General features: G+C 42.8%; 1 protein-coding gene across 8 annotated transcripts in view; it reads right to left on the reverse strand.

Annotated features, from left to right (window-relative positions):
* Positions 1-21569, reverse strand: part of KDM2B (lysine demethylase 2B) — a 125910-nt gene extending 104341 nt beyond the window's left edge. For 3 of the 8 annotated variants that reach the window (XM_037375457.1, XM_037375451.1, XM_037375450.1), the window contains exons 1-4: positions 14917-15046; positions 13678-13822; positions 10353-10431; positions 3016-3062 (exon numbers count right to left, since the gene is read on the reverse strand). In XM_037375457.1, coding sequence (XP_037231354.1) covers positions 3016-3062; positions 10353-10431; positions 13678-13822; positions 14917-14949 — 304 coding nt within the window. In that variant the 5' untranslated portion in view covers positions 14950-15046. Of the gene's footprint in view, positions 1-3015; positions 3063-10352; positions 10432-13677; positions 13823-14916; positions 15047-20944; positions 21015-21520 lie in introns of those variants that run through there. The other 5 variants (XM_037375455.1, XM_037375453.1, XM_037375454.1 and 2 more) reach the window with 3 other exon arrangements.
* Positions 21570-21630: the final 61 nt, after the last annotated feature.

Raw genomic sequence — 21630 nt, forward strand, 5'->3', positions numbered from 1 at the left:
CAACCATTATTCCAATGTGTGGTTTAAAGTGTTTGTTCTTTAAAGTAAAGCTACTGTACAGGAGGGGTGTTTCATCCACACACATTACACATAGGTGCACGTTCATGCACACTAATGTGCAAGTCATAAACAGTAGGTCATAAACATGACCAAACTAAATTACAGTTGGTATCTGCATTTTTTTAAACAATGAAAACAAAAAGATCCAACAAGCCATGACAATGTTTCTTTGGAAGTCTGATGAAACACTAAAAAAAATAGACACTTAAGCCCAAGTAACTGCAAATGACGATCAAAAAACCCACCTTTTTTCCCCCTCCTTATTATTGCCACAGACTAGAGTCTTCAAAGGGAGAGTCAAAAAAGCTAGGCTACCAACTGTTATTTCCTTGGGACCTATAGGTACTCAAATATGGAGATGATACAGCAACCACGCTAGAAAGTATGGGTTCAGAAGAATTCGAGACCAACCACTCAGTAACTTTCTATGGAGTTTACGTGCTTTGGGAAAACCCAGCACCATCTCTTTAAAACATTCTGTAACAAATGTGTTTCCCCTGATTCGAAGAAGAAAAGAGAACAAATGATAGGTTTAAATAGCACCAGCATACTATAACCATCAGCACTTAAAAACCCAACAAGTTTACACATAACACAACTGTTTTCAAGCTATGTTCTCTCTATAACCACTCCCACACACATTCAGATGCAGGGAGTTATGATCATGCCATTTCACATTTGAAAAACATCATTCCCTTCCCAGGTTCAGCAAAGGCGTCAAATAAGTTTTGAAAACACTGCACTTCAGAAACAGAAACACGGATACCTGGAGGTTCAGGCAGGATCTGAGTCCTCTGCTAAAAAAACGCGGGGACAATCATAGGAGATATTAATAAAACAAAGACTCTTCACCTGCTTTATCTGAGCATTAGATTATAAGCGTAATATATATTAACCTAAAACTAGAAAAAATTATCAGCAATGATATGCAATATAAAAATTGCTCACCGTGTTTCCTGAAGTCATTAGTAGATAATTTAGAAATTTGGCATGGAGGCAGGAATTGACCCTGTGTGCTCTCAGTGTCGATGTGGCTCTTACGTACAGCACAAATTGCACAGTGACAGAAATGATTTGCCATAAGAACCATGGTTTTTCAGGTGTAACTCACAGATAAATTCCCAAATATTTTAGATCTCTTGAATCAAAGTTTCCACCTGTGATGCCAGAAGTCATCAACTGTATTAAAAAAAGAACAGGTGACCATGTTCTTGACCACATCACAGGCTCAGTACAATGACTCCAAAGGGAGTTTGTCCAAACACAAAAACAACCCACAGAAAAAAAGGACCCATGATGTATGGTGTCTGGATTGCTGAACCAGCTGTGAGAAACGGCATACTTTATGTAAAAGTTAATCACGATTGTTATTTCTGCTCCATTGTTTTATAAATCTAATTTTATTTATAAATATCCTCCCACTTCGCTGGCCATGTAACACAGGAATCTCCACCCCCCTAATACTTCAAGGGACATCAATCTCGAGGAAATGCAACTCCCACACTTTGACTGTTATTCAGGAAAAACAATGTTGTTATGCAACACTATGCTGTTCCAAAACATCTCAAAGTCAGACCCTCAACTTTAGCAGTTTCAGAGACAGAAATGGAATTTTATCAGCTCTGGAACAAATTCACAGAAAACTGCAAACAGGGTCCAGATAATTACAAGGTTTATGCACAAGACTCCTCTGCAGAAAAAAGAGATACTCCATACCTATAAATGTGCACATGCAGGTATTTAGGAAATCCATAAAATTCAGGACTTCCAAATACCCTCATATCTTTTCCTAATTTAACTGCAGATTGACCAACAGAAATGCTACCAAATAACACTTCCCACTCCACTTCCCTAACATTTTCTGCCAAAGAAGTTTGGGGCTTCCCCCCCTGACCCAGACTTAGAAATGGTCATAAATCAAGCAACATTGCCAAGTTTTGTTTGTGAAGGAAGGTTATCAGAGATAACCCCTCTCTCACAGATAACCCCAAGTGAGCAGAAATGAGGCATAAGTTCCTCTCCCTTGTTTTTTCTTAACTACAACTTTTCCAGACTTGATATTCCTATTGACCATTAAACTCAAGAGTAATTTCCAAAAATTCATCTTTCAGAATGCCGCAGCTGGGCTGACTTAAAAGATTAACTCCTGCCACAACACAGGTAAATAAAACCAGTAAATTCTAGATAGCGAGAATGCAGTTAAAAGTCTCTGTGAAGGACTGCAGCAGCTAACACATCCGAAACTCAGCCAGCTCCACAGCAACAACTTCACAGAGTGCAGTATCACTATTCAGTAACAATTTCAGATAAACGATAAATAACACATCCATCTTCAGTAAAAGCAGATTTCAAAGAAACAAACAGTATAACGTCCTACTCAAAACGTAGCTTATCTTAGAGTTAAAAAAAACTTATTTTGCAAAAAATTGCTAGGAAACATTTGATGATGACAGTCATCACTTCTCTGGTTTATGTCTTATCAAAACAGCAGTTTGCAAAGCTTCGTGTTCAGTCTCTCTTAGCAACCTTTCCTCAAAGCACTGACCTGGCCTGACACTGATAAAGACTGTGGGGAGAGCACAGGCAAAAGGTGATATGGTTCCAATCATACCTTTTACAAACAGACACTCTACAACAGATTTAAAAAAAAAAAAAAAGGAACTCAATCAATAGAGCTGCCACTTTCCAGGATCACAAAAGTGTATGTAGGACACCTGTTAAAGTCAAAAGCATTCCCTCTCTTTCAAATGGCCAATTATCCAGCATGAGATCAGAGTCCAGTCAGCACAACTACTAATTAGGGTTCTCCCAGCCTTTTTAATTTACAAATCGCTTCTCCATGCCTTTTCCCAGGTTCTGAGAGTTATCACAAATGTCTACAAACACAACTGGACAAGTATTTCAAAGCAATTCTGTTCTGTATAGAGTTAATCCAATGCATTCAAAATAACTTACCCACTAATAGCTTCACATCTCTGACGGTGAAATCCGGGTCAGGCATTCTGTAATTAGCAAAGAAAGCAATGTTAAATACCATCAAGATAAGTATGGGTACACTTTCGTTAACATAATAAAAGAGAAATAAATGTATAGTGCTCTTTGTCTGTAATGCAGTAGGTGGACTCAAGCAAGGCCCCTCTGAAGTGTGGACAGTGCAAGTTTTAATGACATACATAACATCTTGGCATTGGCAAGTGTACAAAAGTTTCTCTACTTGTAATGGAAAAGGAGAAGAGGTGTCTTTTCAAGCACTCTGCAGCACTGGAGTGGCAGGGAAAGGAGGGGGTTGGGGACAATTTCAATAAAATCCTAAACCTTTACAGCTTGTTGCTGCCAAGCAACTCACAGTGGTTTGCAACTGGTGGTACCTCGCATATATTCCCCAAGGTGAGCATTATCACATTTGCCAGTGGAAGCAAACCGAGGCATAGAGCAGAAAACCAACTCATTCCAAGTCCCATCTTTCAAGCACACACTGCTTGAAAATAAAATACAAAAAATAATGAATTAAAGCCTCTTTATTTTAATGACTGTTCCAAGCCTTCTTGTCTGGCAGAAGACAACCTGGCTGTATTTGGTGGGTAGGGAAATTGTTGTTTGATTTAATTTGAGCTAATTCAGACCTAAATTAAATGGTAGCATAATTGGTTCACCAATGTTGATGCATTTATATGATCACTTCTAACATAGGCAATGTTTTAGGTTCAATGTAAGTAAACAATACCCTTAGTACATCTAGTGAGTTGTACATGTCAGGTAGAGAGTAAAATTCTGCAATGCATAGACTGGACAGAAAAAGAAAACAAAAACAGTAGTGGGGTTTTAAAGCTGATTTGCTTCATCTTAATGACAGTATTTCACACTTCACATAGCAGAAAAACTAAGGAATTGTAATGAGAAACAGCCCTGTGGGACCTGCCAGGTAGGCGCTGTGTCCCTCTTGTACTGCCCTGGGTTGAAGATAAACAACTTGCTTCTGGTCATAAAGGACTTTTGACATAATTCAGTTAGAAATCAGAACAATCCAGCCCATAGGCAAGCTTTTAGAGCAATAGGTTTTACTATTAAGAAAACACTGAGAGGTAAACTAAAGGTAAAGTTATGCATCTACTATCATGCATATATCTTGAGAACTATTTGCAAAATTCTGTTTGCCCCCTTTCTTTTACCCTTATCACCGTCCTCTGGTGGGATGTGGAGGCTGGACAATATCTTTTGTTAGTTCTCCGCCAACCCTCAGATCTTTGCGTTTAGCCGCGAGGGCCCCACAGCTTTGGAATTCACTCCCTCGCAGAATGAAACTGCCTGAATCTACTGACCTTCAGGGTTCATTCAGAGCTCATCTTTTTTTCCAAACACTAGAAAATCAGAAGTAGGAGAAGGATGAACTATTTGTGGGCAACAAGAACATGCAAGGCTTATCTTCTAACGACACAGCTTGCCTGGATTTTATGTCAGACATGTAGAACTTTTTCACATTTGTATAAATCCGAATAAAAATCAACAGCCAAGATGGAGAACAACCCTAACCCAGATGCATACATGCAAATCCTGTCTTTCCAAAAGCTCCAGCAGCAGCAGACAATAAATATTTCTCAAACTGGAAGAATACAGTCCTAGTCCTCCCTAACGATACAATTGCATGTTCAGCTCTTTGGAGAGCACACCTAGCATATCCTTGGGTGTTTTCTGTGCAGTCTCAGGATGTGCGACACATTAGAGAAAGAGTACACCAAGGGAAGAACTCCAGGCTTGAACACAGCAGGTTTCCAGTTCAAGAACCCATTTTGTAGTTGGGTTGCCTTGGGAGGACCAGCTTTAATTCAAACCCATTCTACTGGCTGTTGAGACCATAAATGACAGTACTTCTCCATCTCCAGCACCACCCAGCAGAACTGCCACACTCACTGGTTTGCTACAGCACTAAGATGGCCAAAAAAAGAATTGTTTTTCTGAATGTCACCAACCTTATACTAATCAGTAAGTGTTAGTTCATCTGTTTTCCTGCATATAAATCCAGAATACCAACAATGCAAGAGCTGAGCAGAGAGGTTTGGTTTTAATCCCGCTGCTATGCAATTTTCAGGCAAATGCATTTTGCATAAAACCACTATGAATGCTTCCCAAGTTTTTGTATATCCTAAAAAAAAAGTGACGAATATATAGTGGGGTGACTTAACACCAAAATATAACTGACTGCATTTGAGATTTTCAGCATTCTGTTACATACGAATCACGTTGCCTCAAAAAGAAAAGAAACTCAAACACCTTAGTGTGCACTGGGTGCAAAGTTGCATTTTAGTAAACATTTAAAGATTTGCTAAAGAAGTCTCCTATTCCAATCCTAACGGGGACGAGCTCTGGCTAGCGTACATATCTGACTAACCACAACACAATGCAAGATGACCGCTGTCCAGATAAAAGAGACAAGATCTCTCCAAACAGCATTCTCTCCCAAGTTACAATCCTGGAAACAGACAAAAAGCCCTCTGAGAAAAACAGCTCCTCTTCTGCTAAGAGATCACAGGTGGACATCCCTGCTTCTAGCCATACAACTAACAGCTCACAATGGTCAGAAATACACAGGAAAGCCGTTCTGGAAGTTTCGTTACAATAATTTTCCCTCATTCATCTCATTCCTTGCCATTTCGGAGTACCTCCAAGCACAGTAACCAAACTGTTCAGCTATGCTTCGTGCATCTGCCAGGCACAGACATGCAAGCTGACTGCTTAACAGCAAACAGAAGTGGAAGCACATATCATCCGTTATTCAAAACGTCAGAAGTCTAAAAATCATCTTATATTTTATAGACCACTGTATCTCAAAAGTCACCCTACCTATACATGGATCGCCTAATCTACCGTATCACAATACACCCAGCCTCCTCTGAATGAGAGACCGCAGCGCTAGAAAGACCCAGTAAAGCGTAATTTCCTCCAGGGCCTGAAGTGGAACGTAAGGTTCCCAAGTCTCATCAGTAAGTGACTCGGATCCAAAGGCAAACTGTCTAGTCTCGCTCTAGTGATGGAAGACGGCAGGCTCTGACACTCATTAATTCAAGCAGCAAATGTCAGGATAGTAAGACTAAAGGTTCTCAACATTTTGGATCACTTAGGCAGGTGTCAATACTACTTTGATCTTGCTGGAATACAACGCACGCAGCATTTATGTATCTACATATCCACAAAACTCATATATTGCACGCCAGCTACTTTTGACAGATACACATAAGAAGCAGAAATGTAAATAAAATTAAATCATGTTATCCTGCAGAGTGCCAAATAGGAAAGTTTGTTCATGCATTTCACTTCTGTCATTTAAAATACCCATAAATTACATTTCCAGCCTTCTCTCACTCTAGTGACATTTATGCCCAAGTGTGCACAATTCCTTTACAACATCATTTCAAACTAATAAGTCATGCTCATTTAAATAAAAAATATTAGAATGTTGAATCTTCTACAAGAGACTACTGATTGACAAATTCTAGTATTTCAATCCCCCAGACCAGTCAGTATTCAATGATTCAGCAGAAAATGGAAATATAAAAACAATTCATCCAACCATCTCTGAAATGGAGAATTCAGCTGATTCCATACAGGAACTATCCAATGCTCATGTAACAGATAAAATTTGCTTACTTTTGTCAGCACAGCAATTCATCAAAAATACCCTCAAAAGAAAAAGCTTCAGTATTTTTACTCTCTTCTCTGACAATGAATTCCAGCTAGAGGAAGAAGCTGCACATGATGTGTGGATGGCTCATGAAAAGGAGAAAGGGCAACAGCCCTAGAAAGGAGCAAAGATGTCAGAATAGTATTAAAACGATACCAGCAGTCAGCTGGAAACTGAAAAGCTGGCTAGTCAAGCCTGGCTCCTGAAACTATTGTAAGCTCATCACAGCAAACTGAAACACATATCCCTCCTTCACTCCCCAAAGCATTAGTGAGTGACAGACAGTTGGGTAAGTGACTCCAAAACTCTTGCTTGTGGATTAGTATTTACTCCTCTTCCACCTCTTCACAATCCAGTTCAGCATTCAAAAGATGCATTATCCAAACTGCCACTGCTGCAGAACTCTAATGAAAATGAAGGTACGCAGCATGCAGTCCTGCTACTTCTTCACTTCCAATGCATGTTCCAAACCTTTTCAATGGTCTTCTTTGAGGCGTGGTCATCACATGGATTTGTGCTGTGTGCATACATGTAAGCGTGTGAGGCCAGGTCCTGGTTTTTGCCTCAGCAAAACCCAGCAGTACCTCTATAACCTGGCCTGCTGCACACGTGGCCTGCAACCATAGAAGGGGCTGGTACACAGCCAAAGCCCCCCCTTCTTCCAGGTCTTAAGAAACATCATTACTGGTGGCTTCCAGGAAGGAAGAGGAATAGGAAGGCTGACTGCAAGTGCATCTAAAAAAAACACAACTTGAAGAAAATCAAAGCAACACAGGACACAAAAAAAACAGATTACTCTTTGCACGATCCCATTAGCTTGAGGAGTCTCTGAACCCTTGGATCAAGAAAGACCAAAGACCACTCTCCAAAGGCAACATCACAGCAGGAGGCTTCAGTGAAAGCACACAGCTAACCGAAAGTGGAGGAGAGTGACAGGTGGCAGCTCTCCAGATTTTGGGCACAGGGACAATAGGGAAGCCAATAATGATGTGTGAGCTGAGATTTGAGTGTTGAAATGCCTAAGGTGAAATTGCTCATTACAAAATCCTGAATAATGAGCAATCAAGAAGAAACAGATACTACATCTTGTGGTTACAGACACCAAGAAACAAGGTATGTTTGTGAAGGGTCTTGTGCAACATCTACACGCCTCAGGCAGCTCGAGTTCTGGAGGCACCACTGTCTGGTACAGGCAGCCCCAGGAAACACTGGTCCCACGCTGGGGTACTTGTTATCCACCTCCAATAATGCTCTGCCATCTGCAGCTGAGGATCTGAAGCCCAGTAATGTTTCTGTCTGCAAGATAAACTCTCCCTTCCGCACTTCTCCACTGACAGAGCAGAAGCTGAACAGGTACCATTGGCACAGCACGAGCTGAAACATCTCCCTAGTTTTCTTCTTGTGCTGGAATTTGTGAACTTCCTTATACACAGGAGGAAGATCTGGCTGCTAGGAAGGTGCAGTAGTATCTCTGGCTCCTAAACACTCCTCAGTTTCACAGAAGAGCTGATGGTTTCTTCCAGAAGAAATTATTGAAGCTTTTATCACTTGCCCTTTAGAAGCAGCAGTTCAAAACCAATGCATATGGAGAGAGCAGTTATCTCAGATGATTTTCCACAGGAGATACGGCCTTCAGTTGACTCCTCCAAGAGAAGCATCTCCTGAAGAAATAAACTGAACAAAAAAGTAGCAACAACCTTCAGCTAAAAAAAACCCTTCCTGCCAAGGTGGGCAGAGAAGCCAAAAGGAGGGTCAGGAAAATAGACTCTAATACAGCAGGGAAAACCATTTCAGGAGGGAAAGCTGCTGTATTTGGAAGCTGAGAGAAAGCAAGGAACTGGGATGCCAAGTTGGGTGAGTAGAGTGGCGACCACAACCCTTAAGGAAGCAGGAATTTCCTGTAAATAATAAAGCTCCTGCTGAAGCAAAAATTATTTAGTTTCAGGTGATGGTTACATATCCACATACATTGTAAACGTACATTCAGAGAAGCACTCAACAGAGACGTCACTGGCTCTCTAGGACCTAGGCTGGCCAACAGTGTCTTAAGTGAACATAGAAAAAATGGCACTTTAAGGAAACTCAGCTGAGAAGATAAACAAGAACATGATTAATCAGGAAAGATGATACTATAGTCATCATAAGCTAAGATTAAGGAGGTGGCTTCTGCAGGTTAAGCATAATTAAGCTATGAACAGGGAAGACTTCTCTCTGCTTCTCAGATTTTCATATGAAGGTTATACTGAAGGTTGTACATTTCGGAAACATCAAAACAGATGCTTTTGGATCCCCTCTTCTACACAAACCTTAAGGATCAATGCATTCCACCTGACCACACCTTCTCTCGGATAATACAGCAGAAAAATTAGGTTATTTTTCTACAACACCAAATAGGAGCATAGAACTGTTTAGGAACTGTAAAAAGCGAACAGCCTTTCCCACTTAATAGGTAGATTTTCTGCCTATCTTCTAAAACATTACAGAATACATGCACATTTTCATCAGACAGTTAGGATACAATCTAGGAAAGGCTTTGCATAAACAAATAAAAAAGTGGCATTGTTTTTTTTTACAAGACACTAGACTAGCAGAGAAATACGGGGCTTAATAATCAACTAAAAAAATATCCCAGTACAACATAATGGTACAACAAAATAAACATTACTGTAATTACTACTGAGTACCTCTTAAGCACTTCTTGTTCAGAGTTCAACATTATAAAACTATTTTACTACATCATGAGAAGCATCACAGCAGCTCCTATTCACTCTCATAGTAAAAGGACCTATGCCTCTCAAATACCCCAAGCACTGCTTCTCTTTCTGTCCTTAAGTTATAGCAGGGTGGCTTGATTCTTTTTAATTAAATAATTGGGATTCCTCAGTTCCCTCAACTTTGAGGTGTTCCAGCTGAAACTGAGCAAAGTAATTACACTTTCAGAAAATTAGTTTTCCGTCTTTCAGATATTATCAGTTATCCAGTCCTAATTTCCAAAAGTACCAAGGAACATTTATCTAAACTATGGATTATGTGACTGATAAAGTATAAAATTTTAATATTTATCTCTTAGACGCTGTTACTTTTGCAGATAAACTTGCAGGATTTTCTTATTAAAATACCAATCCTTTATGACTGGACATTAACAAAATGCAACCTCAAAAAGACTCTAATAATACCACATTTTAACTAGACATTATTAAATATTTACAAAGCTGTAACATTCTGAAGAGATACAGTTCTAATGGAAAGTGACAGGCACCATTAAAGATTCTACCTGTAATACAGAGAACAATTGAGAAGTCAGAAATTGAAAGGAAGTTGTTCTGTCATTACAGCATGGATTGGATGCAAGAACCTTTGAATTTTATTCCTAACTTTCATCACTGACTTATTTTTCATTGTGTAGTACCATGCTGTACGCACTTAACTTTTACAGACTTCATTATCTGCTTATTTATAAGTGGAAAATAATCATTCCTCTTCTCAAGGGTGCTGACAGTCTTCCTAATTGCAATACATTTTGACATCCTCAAAAGAAATATCACATACAAGTGGAAAGCATAATGGTTATTTTATAAAAGCATTTATTAATCATCAAGATTTGGTTGTAACTTACTTAATTCCCAGTCCATCCTTATTTCTGAAGATAAGGGGAACTCTGAGAGCTTCTCTTTGCACATACTCAAAAGTAAAATCTGTTGGAATAATGAATAAAAAAAAATCCAAAGTCATTTACAATGGCATTAGCACCTCACATTACATTTTCTCAAAACACCCACCATTTCCTTTTTCTCGCCAAAGAACTCCACTATCACTTAAAGAAAAATATAAAGAGAATGCATATTTTAGGTCCAAACCGGAAACCAAATGACAGACAATGCTCTCCCAGCTGCTCTCTATTTTTCCTGTTCAGTGATGCACATAAAATAGAATCCAGTCAGAGTTTGTCAATTAAGGTCTGAGTTGAAACAGCCAGGCTATAATGAAATACCAAATGAACAGTTAAGACATAATCCTAACTAAATTACTGCAAATCAGCCTAGTACTCCTGGGGCAAACGTAGTTTAAACTCTATGTTTAAGTTTATATACTTCAAGCTATACATTTCTACTTCGGAAAAAACATGTTTTCTTGTGAGCATTACCTGCATATAGCTGAAAGCCCTGATGCTGTGAATAAATAATTTTCTTTTTGTGAGGGTTACTGTTACTTCCAACAAAGTATTTTTTTATTTTTTAAAAAATTAATCAGAAAGGTAACTGCAGGAGTTGTTTCACAGAAATCTTATACCGCTCTTGCTGCTTAGGAAGATGGTGAAAAAGTAGTTTTTTGTGGGGAGTCACAGTATAACACTCAATCAGCCCAAAAATTAAACATAAATTTGTTATGTTAGCACTGATCAGTATCACCTTGTTGCTTCACCCTGAGGATTACACAGAACTGGACCTTCCTGGGCATTTCTTTATGCAATGGTCTGACACAATAGCAGTGATTTGGGGATTAGAGAGGAAGTTACAAGGCAGCGATTTGGGTGAGCCATGCCTACAAAACCCCACACTCCATTTGAAGCCTTCTGCCAGCAAAAGAAGAGGAATTCCTGCACTGGCCACATACTGTTTCTATAGCTCTGCTATTCCCCCTTTCTTACAGGAAAAAATTACTTTTATGTAGCATCCATATGCTACCTTAAAATGGAAAACATTGTTTGCCTCTTCAGCACTACAACACACACTACACGCTGCCAAATACACTATACACATTATATATTAAATTCAGGTGCACACAAGTAGTTTAACTTCTCCAAGACCCAGCCAGCAATGTACAAGCTTCCTGGGAGAGCATGAGAACCTCAGACCCGAGCTTATGTCAGTGATGCTTCATTGCTACAAAACCCCATACTGGACAAGGGCAACAGAGGCGAAGCTCCCGTGCCTGCAGACACATTTCCCTCTGCTTTTACAACTTTTTCTTTGCTGTATTCAGTTAGTAATTACGACAAGTAGAGATATAATATTCCTACTTAGAGTTACCAAATCAGAGCACTGTAATTATCCATTTACAAAAACATTTAAATGACAGAAACTTTATCGCTACTAGTCTCAAAATAAGGGTAATGAATACTTCAATTAACTAAGGTTACCAAGTAAGTATTTCTGTACCAGAGAAAACTTTGTTTCTCATAGGCATTCCCATGAAAACTATTGGCTTTGGGTAAACAGAGAAATAAACCACAGGTATTTTTTAAGGACACTCATCCAAGACAGAAAGTCAACCGACATCAAGAATAGTACCGGTGGAAGGAGCAGAGGCAGCTACATAGCCTAAGAGACTAGAGAACAAGTAGCTATGACAAACTGCATTCGAGCCAGAAATCACACCACTGTCTTGCACACCTCGAGGAAAACCAGCCCACATTCAGGGGAGTGTGGGGGGGGTGTGTGTGATCAAAGAAGAGTAATCATTAAAAACAAAAACAAGGACATGGGAAACAATTATAAATAAATATATCACAACCTATTTCAAGTATTCATATAAACTGACTCTTTTATTCTTACTAACAACTGTCACTGTTTCGCCTAGATTCAATTCAACTCTTGGATTTACAGAAAAGATAAACCAATAGTAAAAATAAAAACAGAGCAAATAGGAAGGCAGATCGTTTCTTCACAATGCCCTAACAAAGCATTTAAATCCCTTGTGGGGCTGAACAAAGCAGACACAGACCACAACAAAATAACAAAAGACACTCATTTATTTCCAAGTTCCCTAGAAAAGAGAAAGCTTCCCAAAGATTTTAGAGCTGCTGAGCTTGGAAAGCTGTGGATTGTACTATAGTTAGCATGTAGCAATGGCAACCACTGGAGTATTTGGAAGATGAGGGTAGAATGCAATAATTTTCTGGAAAATTAATTAACATTTTCCAGCTAAAAAATAGGTGTTTGTGTTTTGTTTGGAGGAAGAGGGGTCAGGGTTGAGCTTATCTCCTAAACAAATACCTTCCTAAATAAGATAGGTATTTAATTTCTCCACCACATTAACTTTTCTAAAAGGAGCTTAAAATGCTCATGCAAAACTAAGCCTAGGGGAAAAAAGGAAATTTTCTAAACTAGATTAGTGGCTCCACCGCCGTAGCCATTTCAGGAGGATTACAGGCAAAACTCCTCTTTGCTGAGAAAGCCGGCTTAGAGGGTCCTCCGTGAGGCCGAGTTTTGGTGATAGCCGTCTGGGATTCGGGATCCATTTCACCAACGCTGCAGCAAATAAAGGTGACTGGCAAACACACACACAGCCCGCTGGATTCAAAGGTGACTGGCAAATACACACACAGCCTGCTGGATTCCTGGGCAAACCTTTCCCATTTTCCTTCCTGCCAGGCAGCCGTGCTGCAGAGCTGAGCTGGTCGCCTGCCACTCCATAACTTGTCACCTAAGCAAACCAAGTCACTTCGGGGAGGGGAGCGGTGTAATTTAATAGATGATAAAGCCACAAAGTAGTTGTTGACTTTAAAGTCTCCAAGCCTGGCCAACAGGCTCATCAATTGCATCCTCTTGCAAAAGGGTCCTGGATTCACTAGGAGACGGGGAAAGCAGGGGTTTCTGCCGCGTACACACACACACCCGTGCCAGGACCAAACTCCCGCACATCCCTGTGCTGCGCTTGGGGTCCCGGTACCGGTGCAATGTTGGCAGTGGGGGAAGGGGGGGGCGCAAGGCGCTGCCATCCATCACCCCGCCGCTCTCCGGCTGCGGGGGGGCCGGGGCAGCCCCCCCGCAGCGGTGCGAGCTGCGGGGCCCCGGGGGCAGCAGCCGCCCCCCCACCCCGCGCTGGGCCTGGCGGCGTCACCGGATCCCCGGGCAGGGGGCGCGGGCGCGAAATACGAACCGGCGCGGAGCTACACGTGGAGGCGGCGGGGCCGCCCCCCGCCCCCCCCGCGCAATTACCTTTGCCGTCCATGGCATGCACGAAATCCCCGTGATACATTTTACTCTTTAATTTCTCTTCCAGATTGAAACTCCTGATGCTGACAATTTCCTCCACGTCCGAGACGTCCTCGTGCTCATCGTATCGCCTTCTGCCGATAGATCGCTAGAAAACAAACAAACCAACCAACAAAACAAAGCCACATTGTGCGGGGGGAAAAAATAATGGGGGTCGGTGGGGAAGGAAACGTGGGGATGGTGCAGAAGGATTTGATAAACAGATTCTGGGGGAAATCATGAAGACGGCAAAGCAGAAAGTGAGCAAAACCTGGACCCGACGGAGCCCCAACACAGCTGCATGCCCAACCTTTTCCATCCCACGGAACCGGTCAGGAATAACAGGTGTTTGGCTGAATAAAAACTAAAACTTGGGCTGCTGTGCAGGAGCTGCCGTGCGGGCGAGCAGGAGACGGGCGCAACTCGCCGAAAATTCACCCATGCGTTTTGCAACACCGGCAGCCAACGCTCGTTAGCAACGGGATCATTTTTATTATTATTATTAATTTTTGCGCGTGAATACAAGATAATTTCTCGGGGAAGAGAAGGGGGGTGGTGTGAGCGTGAATCATTTAATCCGATGCACAGCATCCAGGTTTCGGTATTTACATAATCCGAGTGTTTCCATAGTCACACCGGAAGCCGCGGTTTAAAAACCGGCTCTGGCCGTATGTACCGCGGTGGGGAGGGATGTGCGGCCCCCACCGCCGAAAGCCGGGGGGGGGGAAAGGTTCGGGGTCCGCGGGCGAGGGGCAGCGACGAGCTCAATGTAAGGCGGAGTGGGGGGGTAGGCCCGGCGGGGGCCGGTGCCGCTCCCCCGGGGAAGTTGCCGTGGGGCCCCGCGGCGGCCGCGCACAAAGGTAGGTGCCCGGTGGAGCGGGGTTTGGGGGGGTGCCCGGTCCACCGGGTGTCGCCGGTGGTTCTACCCCTCTCCCGGCAAACCAGCCCCGGCAGCCAGCCCCGGGCACACGCGCGGCGCAGCAGCACAAACCCTCACCCACAGGAAAAAAAAAATTATATTCTCGTCCCACCCTCTCCTTCCCCTCGATTAAATTCCACCCCCTTCCCGGTGCCTAAGCTGCTCTCTTGCAAACTTAAGGCGCTCGGCTGCCTGCGTTTTACATGCATTTCTCCCTTTGCAAACAATTAAGCAAAATCAATTACAAGGCACAAATAGGAAAGAGACAGAAGCCAGCTACACACCAATCTTCTTCCAGAGTCTTTCTCTGCCTCCATTTTTTGGAGAGTTTCATCACTTAATTGTCAACAGTTCCTGTCCTGCATTTTTGGCCCAAATGGGGAGGAGGAAAAACAAAAGCCATCCAGGTCTCTCTAAAGTTTTGCAATTTTGCACCAGCACTTTTTTTTTGGGGGGGGGGGGGGGAGGAGGGGGAGGGAAGGGGGGCGGCGGCGATGCGCTTTGCAAAGTCCTAAGGAACCATTTTCAGGCACTGCGTGCGGAGCGGGGGCGCAGGCGTCGCAGTGCCCGGAACGTAAACAGTGGCGGGGGTGGGGGTGGGGGGGGGTGTCCGGGGCGGCGGCGCGATATCGGCGCTGGGCCGGCCGGTGGCCCCGCCGCCGCGGTGGCAGGTCACGAGTGCGCGGCGGGGCGCGGCACGCAGGCGCTGAGCGGCAGCGGGGCAGGGGCGGCCACAAAGGCGCAGCGGCGCCCGGCGTGGGGTCCGGGGGTTGGGCGCCCTGCGTGGGGTGCGGGGTCCCGCTCCCTGCTTTTTGCCGGCGCCCAGCGTGGGGTGCGTGGAGGCAGGGTGCCGGGGCCCCTGCGTGGGGGCCGGGGCCGGCCGAAAAGTTGGTCGGTTCTGCTCAACCCGGGGGGGTTGGGGTCAGGCAGTTTGGAGGACTCCTGTGAAGTGGCGAGTTAACGTGGCAAACGCTGTAAGATACTAGTAGGCAGCGTGCACGGCCGGTTACCGGGTGTTGCGTGAAGCAGGCAGTCCCGCAGGCGCGCGGTGCGCCTCTGGCCCACGTGCAGCCAGCCGCGCGGCATGGGAGCGGGATGCTCCAACATCTGCCCCGACATCTGTCCCCTGCGAGCAGGTTCAGGGTCTATCACGTATCACTTGGTGTTAAAGTACAATCGCCTTTGTAATAAGCACCTACAACGGGTACTTAGAAATCGCGCGAAAAAGTAGGTAAAAATCATAGAAAGTAGCTGCGGATACGAAATTTGGGTTTAGCGATAGTGCGGGTGTCTGAGCCTGCCGGAGGGTCTCGCTCCCAGAACACCAATTCATGCCTACTCTGACTTGATGCTGAGCAAATATTGGGACCCTCTGATTGCAATAGTGGGGCCAGAGTGCAGGTTTTGAACAGCCTCCAGGTTGCAGTGTGGCTCCTCTCTCCAGTGACATCCTTTACCTCTTCTCAGCACATCAAAGCGCACCTAAACCCAGGGCCAGGGGCCGAAGGCTTTGGCAGCACGCCTCTGCTTTGCTTTCTGCAATTTTTGAGATTGACATTGAGAATAAATGTGTTTCTACCTTCGGTATGGTGCGTGTTCGCTGTTATCTCTCCTGGGCCAGCAAAAACTGGGAGTGCTCTCATCTAACCAGTACAAATCTCAGGAGTAAATTCCAGGCTGTCTTTCCCTGACTTTACTTTTCACATCAGTTAAACAGAGACTGGAAATAGGGCGTTTTTCTTTGTTGGTAGAAGCAGACAGGAATAGCAGAAACCTACCCACATAGCATTCAGTTACCTGTTGCATACCTAATTAATCACATTCTAGGTACTAGATGAAATGTATTAAATATTATGGCAAAGATAAAGCAAAGATATGCCAAAGATTAAAATTCAACTCTGCAAGCCTTGCTGGGCATCTCTTTGGAAAGGTCCATATTTTAATGAACCATGACATGTGGATAAAGGCAGAATAGAATTCTAATTTAGGATTTAAGGCAGGAAAGGACAGAGTTCCAACTTAGGATGTAAGGCACTGAGCTTCTCCTTCTGCATTTGCCAGTAACTGTTTGCAGAATCTTGAAAAATCATGTAATCTTCCCCTAACATCTCCCTATTTGCAGATGATTGAACTTAATTATTATATAGAAATGTGGTATAGGCTATATACTGAAGTGTGGATTCCAGATGTGTGTTCCAGCAAGTGCATTATTAATGCATAATCCTGAGGAGATGTATGCATATGTTGACCTTTCAGCCAAGATTACTCAATCTTAAAATTAAATGCATGTGTACATCTGTAGGATTGAGGCCAGAGTACTTGTACAAGATAAATGGATGTTACTAGAGAATCATCAGACAAAAACCACGTAATCCATCTATTCCACAAAAGTCCACCAAAAAAAGAAAGAACAGAGACATAAAAGAAAATCAACTCATTTTTCTAGACTTTTTTTTTGGGGGGGGGACATGAGCAATCTGAAACTGTTGGTGTATCAAGCAAACTCACCAAGGACTGTATTAATCACATACACCTGGAAACACCAGAGCACATTATAGAAATATGGAAGTAAATATGTTTCAGAAACATCACAACTTTAACTTATAGACCTCAAAAAATAGAAACCATGTTTTTAACCTTGTTTTAAGACAGAAATTATTCCTATTAAGCTATGATTGATTTTACCATCGAAATAATACTGCCTCAATAACAAAAAACCTGTCTCAAACTTGAAAGTGGGGGGAAAAGGGGGGTGGGGGTAGTAGGCTGTGGATGATGAGAATATCCACAGCTGCACTGGACAGGATAAAAACATTTAGAAGCAATATTAAACCTCCATGCTTCAGGACGCACATGAAGTGCTGGCAGATGAGGGTTGGCACTCATTTACCCTCTAGGCAGGGCACACCACTGGTTTCCAGCAGTGCCCAAAGCTGGGCCCTGTCCAGCAGAGCTTGGTATGGCCAGGGCTGCTGCGAGGCTGGCTTTCTTCACAGCCAAAAATACGGGGAAAAAATACTTCAGGTATCCTGTCTGAACTGTATTTAAAAACAAAACAACAACAACAACAACAAAAAAAACCAAAACAAAAAAAACCCACTTAAACCAAACCCCACACTAAAACTTTTTTGATAGATGTTAATGTAACTTAAATTATTTAAGATCTAATCATGCCAATGTGCTGAATCCTGACCCTGTTAGCTTGAAACTAGGAGCTGTCATTTAATTGAACTTGTACTGCAGGGCTCATGCTAAAATAAGAACTAGAGTGCTATGCTTGGGAAGGCTGCATGAGAAAATGGGTTAATTTCACCCCTTCTGAGGTTTCAAACATTCCCATTGGACAGAATGGACTGAAATAATTTAAAAATATCTTTTATCCTCTAAGATCTACCACTCTATACATTACCATGGGTTAAGACAGAAGGGTAGATATTTAACCATTTCATAGTTTTATGAAGGAAGTTAAAAATTGTGTAGTTTTTCTAGACATGACAGATCAAAATGTTTCCTCTGCAGAAATTCCATCAACTCAACGTTAAGCTCTACTTGAGATGAGATTTGCAGAGATGCTTGCCTTAACCTCCCTGCTCCTTGGGACTGCTGACAAACCTTTATTGCCTTTTGCAACTTCTACTTCTGATGTGTTGGTTGTAATGCAGATCTGCCATCATTTCCATTTTGTGGTAACCTGATTTGGTTTTGGTACAATAACAGGAACAAGTGGAAGCGATGATTTGCATGTGAAGCTGGAAATATGTTTTAGAAAAACTGCTCTGCAGAGGGTAAGCACCTTTGCATGCTCAGTGCTGTATGACATTAATCATACGGTACTCGGTGAACCTATTCTTCTTACTCAGTCCTCCTACAGAAAATAGAGAAGTACATTTTTAGCAGAGAAAGAACTATGAGTATCCTTGTGGCTGCATACAGATTTCTCAGGGTCTTCTGGAAAGAAACTTGGACTTCTGCCACCTGTTCCAACTGTGTTAATGCATAAATGATCCAGAGAATGGGTTGACATTACCTCTAATTAGGGGTAATAACAGCCTGCTGCTGAAAGAGCTGGTTCCCTTTCTCTTGCATCTATATCTCTCATTTCTCCCGCATTAGGTCTAGTGTTCGTGCAGCCACAGGGTAGGTCAGTTCGGTGACCTGATCCAGCAGAAAACTCACACGTTAAGACAAAAATACCTATTTTTTTCATTAGATCAATTCCATGAAGCTCTGTAGCCATTTGATCGGTGGATTCTACAGGATGGAGTGGAGAGGGGGGTGAGATGAAGGAAGAGTGCAGGACTACACCCTTTTGGTGGCCTTCCGCAATTGCACTGATCAGAGGTAACAACAAACTACAGCTTTGAACTCCAGCAGGATTTCAGAACTCCCCGAAGCATTTCTGAGAGTTAATTAAGCATGACTGACTCTTTTTGTTTCAGCTAACTAGAGTGGCAGTATAGAGGTGTGTAATAATGAGTAATTAGAGTTGCAAATAAAATCTGTCCTTTTTAGTTTGTACCTCAGAACAGAGCTGGAAAATGGAACATAAAGGGGGGAAAGGGTACATGGCTGCAGTCCTAATGTTTTAGTTGCAGAAGAAGGGTTGACCTTTGATTTGTTTTCCGGTTTAATAAACTGATTTTTTTGTTTCTGATAGGAAAGGAAATTATGCTTATTTCAAAGCTACAGCAGTGGGGTTTGGAAGCTTAAAATTACACATGGCTTTGGTTTGGAAAAGTGGATGGAATGAGATTTCTTTACTGATTTGGCAGGTCCTTTTCTGTACCGTTTCTTTGAATGAAATACGAACAGTACATCAGTGTGCAATATTGTTAAATCTTTCAAAGCCTTTCCCGATAAAGAGGAATGGGATGATGGACAGAAGAATAGAGAAACAGTAAGTTCAAAGACTCTTATTTTAATACAATTATTTAGAAAGACACTTGAAGTCCTTCTCAGAGGCATGTATCTTGCAGTTTTGTTCTGTTTTTGTTTTTTAGAGAAATATGATTTTAGGGAACAGGTCAAGACCTTCGTATTACTTGTGCAGTAGTACTCAGTTACAGTTCAACCACAATTTTGCGCAGTAATGAGAAGAAATAGCGAACAATCAGTCTTGGTTATGTACATGTATGTAAACATTTTTCATCGCTTATGAGCAGCAATGCAGAATATTTTTAAACTTATGATTCCACAGAAACTATATGCCAGAGACTTGAGTGTTTGCTTGAGACGAGGAGGAAATTTCACATTACTGATTTCTGATTGTTATCATATCTCCCGAATAAAATGTGGTAATGAAATCACAGTATGGTCGTTACTCATTGCTTTGCAATGTGGTGCTCAGACTTAGCCTAAGGCATCAGTGGGAGATACAGAAAATGCTGATTGTGGTGATGAGGTCTCCTGGTGTGTTTCTTTTAAGAATGAAAGCACACTGAAGGAGGAGTGGTATTTTAGAATCATAGAATCATTTCGGTAGGGAAAGAGCTTTAAGATCATCGAGTCCAACTGCAAACCTCACTAAACCACCACTAAATGCTTAACTTACGCTGGACTCAAGTGGATCCTACACAGCAGTACTGTCACTCATAAAAGAAGGTGGCAAATACTCCATGGAGTCACTTACACAACAGCAGAGGCTTTTATGGAAAGACTGTAAGTCAAACTTACTCTTCTACAGAGACGCTTTAATGCCCCTATAGATAGAAATCTAACCAAGTTGTTCATAACAACAAATAAACAGAGACGACTCTGGTTATTTCCTGAAAAGGGAATGAGATCAAATCTAAGTGGTGAGAAATGGTGGTTTCAGGGAATGCCTCTGAAGACTTGAAATCGTTAAGATTTTTTTCTTGGATGCTTTAACTAACTCTTTTTTTAAAAAGAATGCCATGTAAATGGAGAGCGTTAAGCGACCTGTGTTGGTGCAGATGGTCGTTACCTTTGCTGTGCATAAGTAAATGAACGACCTTGCAAATCAGAGGAAGGTGTGAAGGGAGGAACAAAGCAAAAACATTAAAGACAATGTGCCCCATTTTTCTGACTTGCAAATAGGGTGGGCAATTTCAATGCAGTAGAAAATCACCAGTGCTTTTGATTTCTAATGGAGCAAGCATTGCAGCGATTCAGCTGGTATGTGACCACCCCCCTGCCTGTAAATAGTACCAAGTATCCTTGTCCAGTATTATTTCTATTGTTAAAACTGCATTTTTCTTACTAGAAATCGACGGCGACAGGTTTATTTCTTACACGTCCCTTAATTCTCCAGACCCACAAGTCTGACGTGGCACAAGCACTGTCTCGTCTCACCTTTTCAGACATCATCTTCGTAACTGTGCCATGTATTTGCTACGGAGTTGTGATCTACGCCTTTTTCCCTCTGTAAAACACAGAAAATTATGGTTTGAAGGGTTTGCATGAGCGTGGTCAATAAAAAAAAAATAAATTTCTACACTGGCGTATGTATGTGTTGAAAGGTTCTGCTTGATCAACTTGAGATCAAGTGCTTGCTGATAAAAAGCGAGTTTAGCAGGAGCTCTAGGCCTACAAAATGGTTCTGAAACCTGGCCTACGTGATCAGCAGCTAGGTGCGGCCACTTGAGCGGGAAGCGAGGGTGGGTGCTCAGACCAGCAAAATTTATTCTTATATCCACGGGATCTTAAGCTGCAGGTGAAGTGTTTTAAGCTGTCCAGGAGGGGAGGCTGGAGGAGGGAGAGGCGGTGAGGGAGCTAGGACCCCCATCCCCTTGTGTCCCGCCGCCGGACGGAGGCGCACGAACTGCCTGAGGGACGACACGCTCCTGTCAGTGCCACTCCAGCCCTTCCCTCGGCGCCTCACCCGCCCCGCCGCCCCGGCTCCGGCTCCGGCTGGGCCTTGCCGCTCACCTCAGCGGCAGCGAGGCGGCCGCCCCCCTCCGCGCACCTCCCGCCTCAGGCTCCCCCGAGGGCTGCCGGGAAGCGGCCGCAGCTGCGCGGCCAGGGGGCGGGGCCTAGAC

This window comes from Falco rusticolus, chromosome 1, assembly GCF_015220075.1.
Source record: "Falco rusticolus isolate bFalRus1 chromosome 1, bFalRus1.pri, whole genome shotgun sequence".
NCBI classification, from domain to species: domain Eukaryota; kingdom Metazoa; phylum Chordata; class Aves; order Falconiformes; family Falconidae; genus Falco; species Falco rusticolus.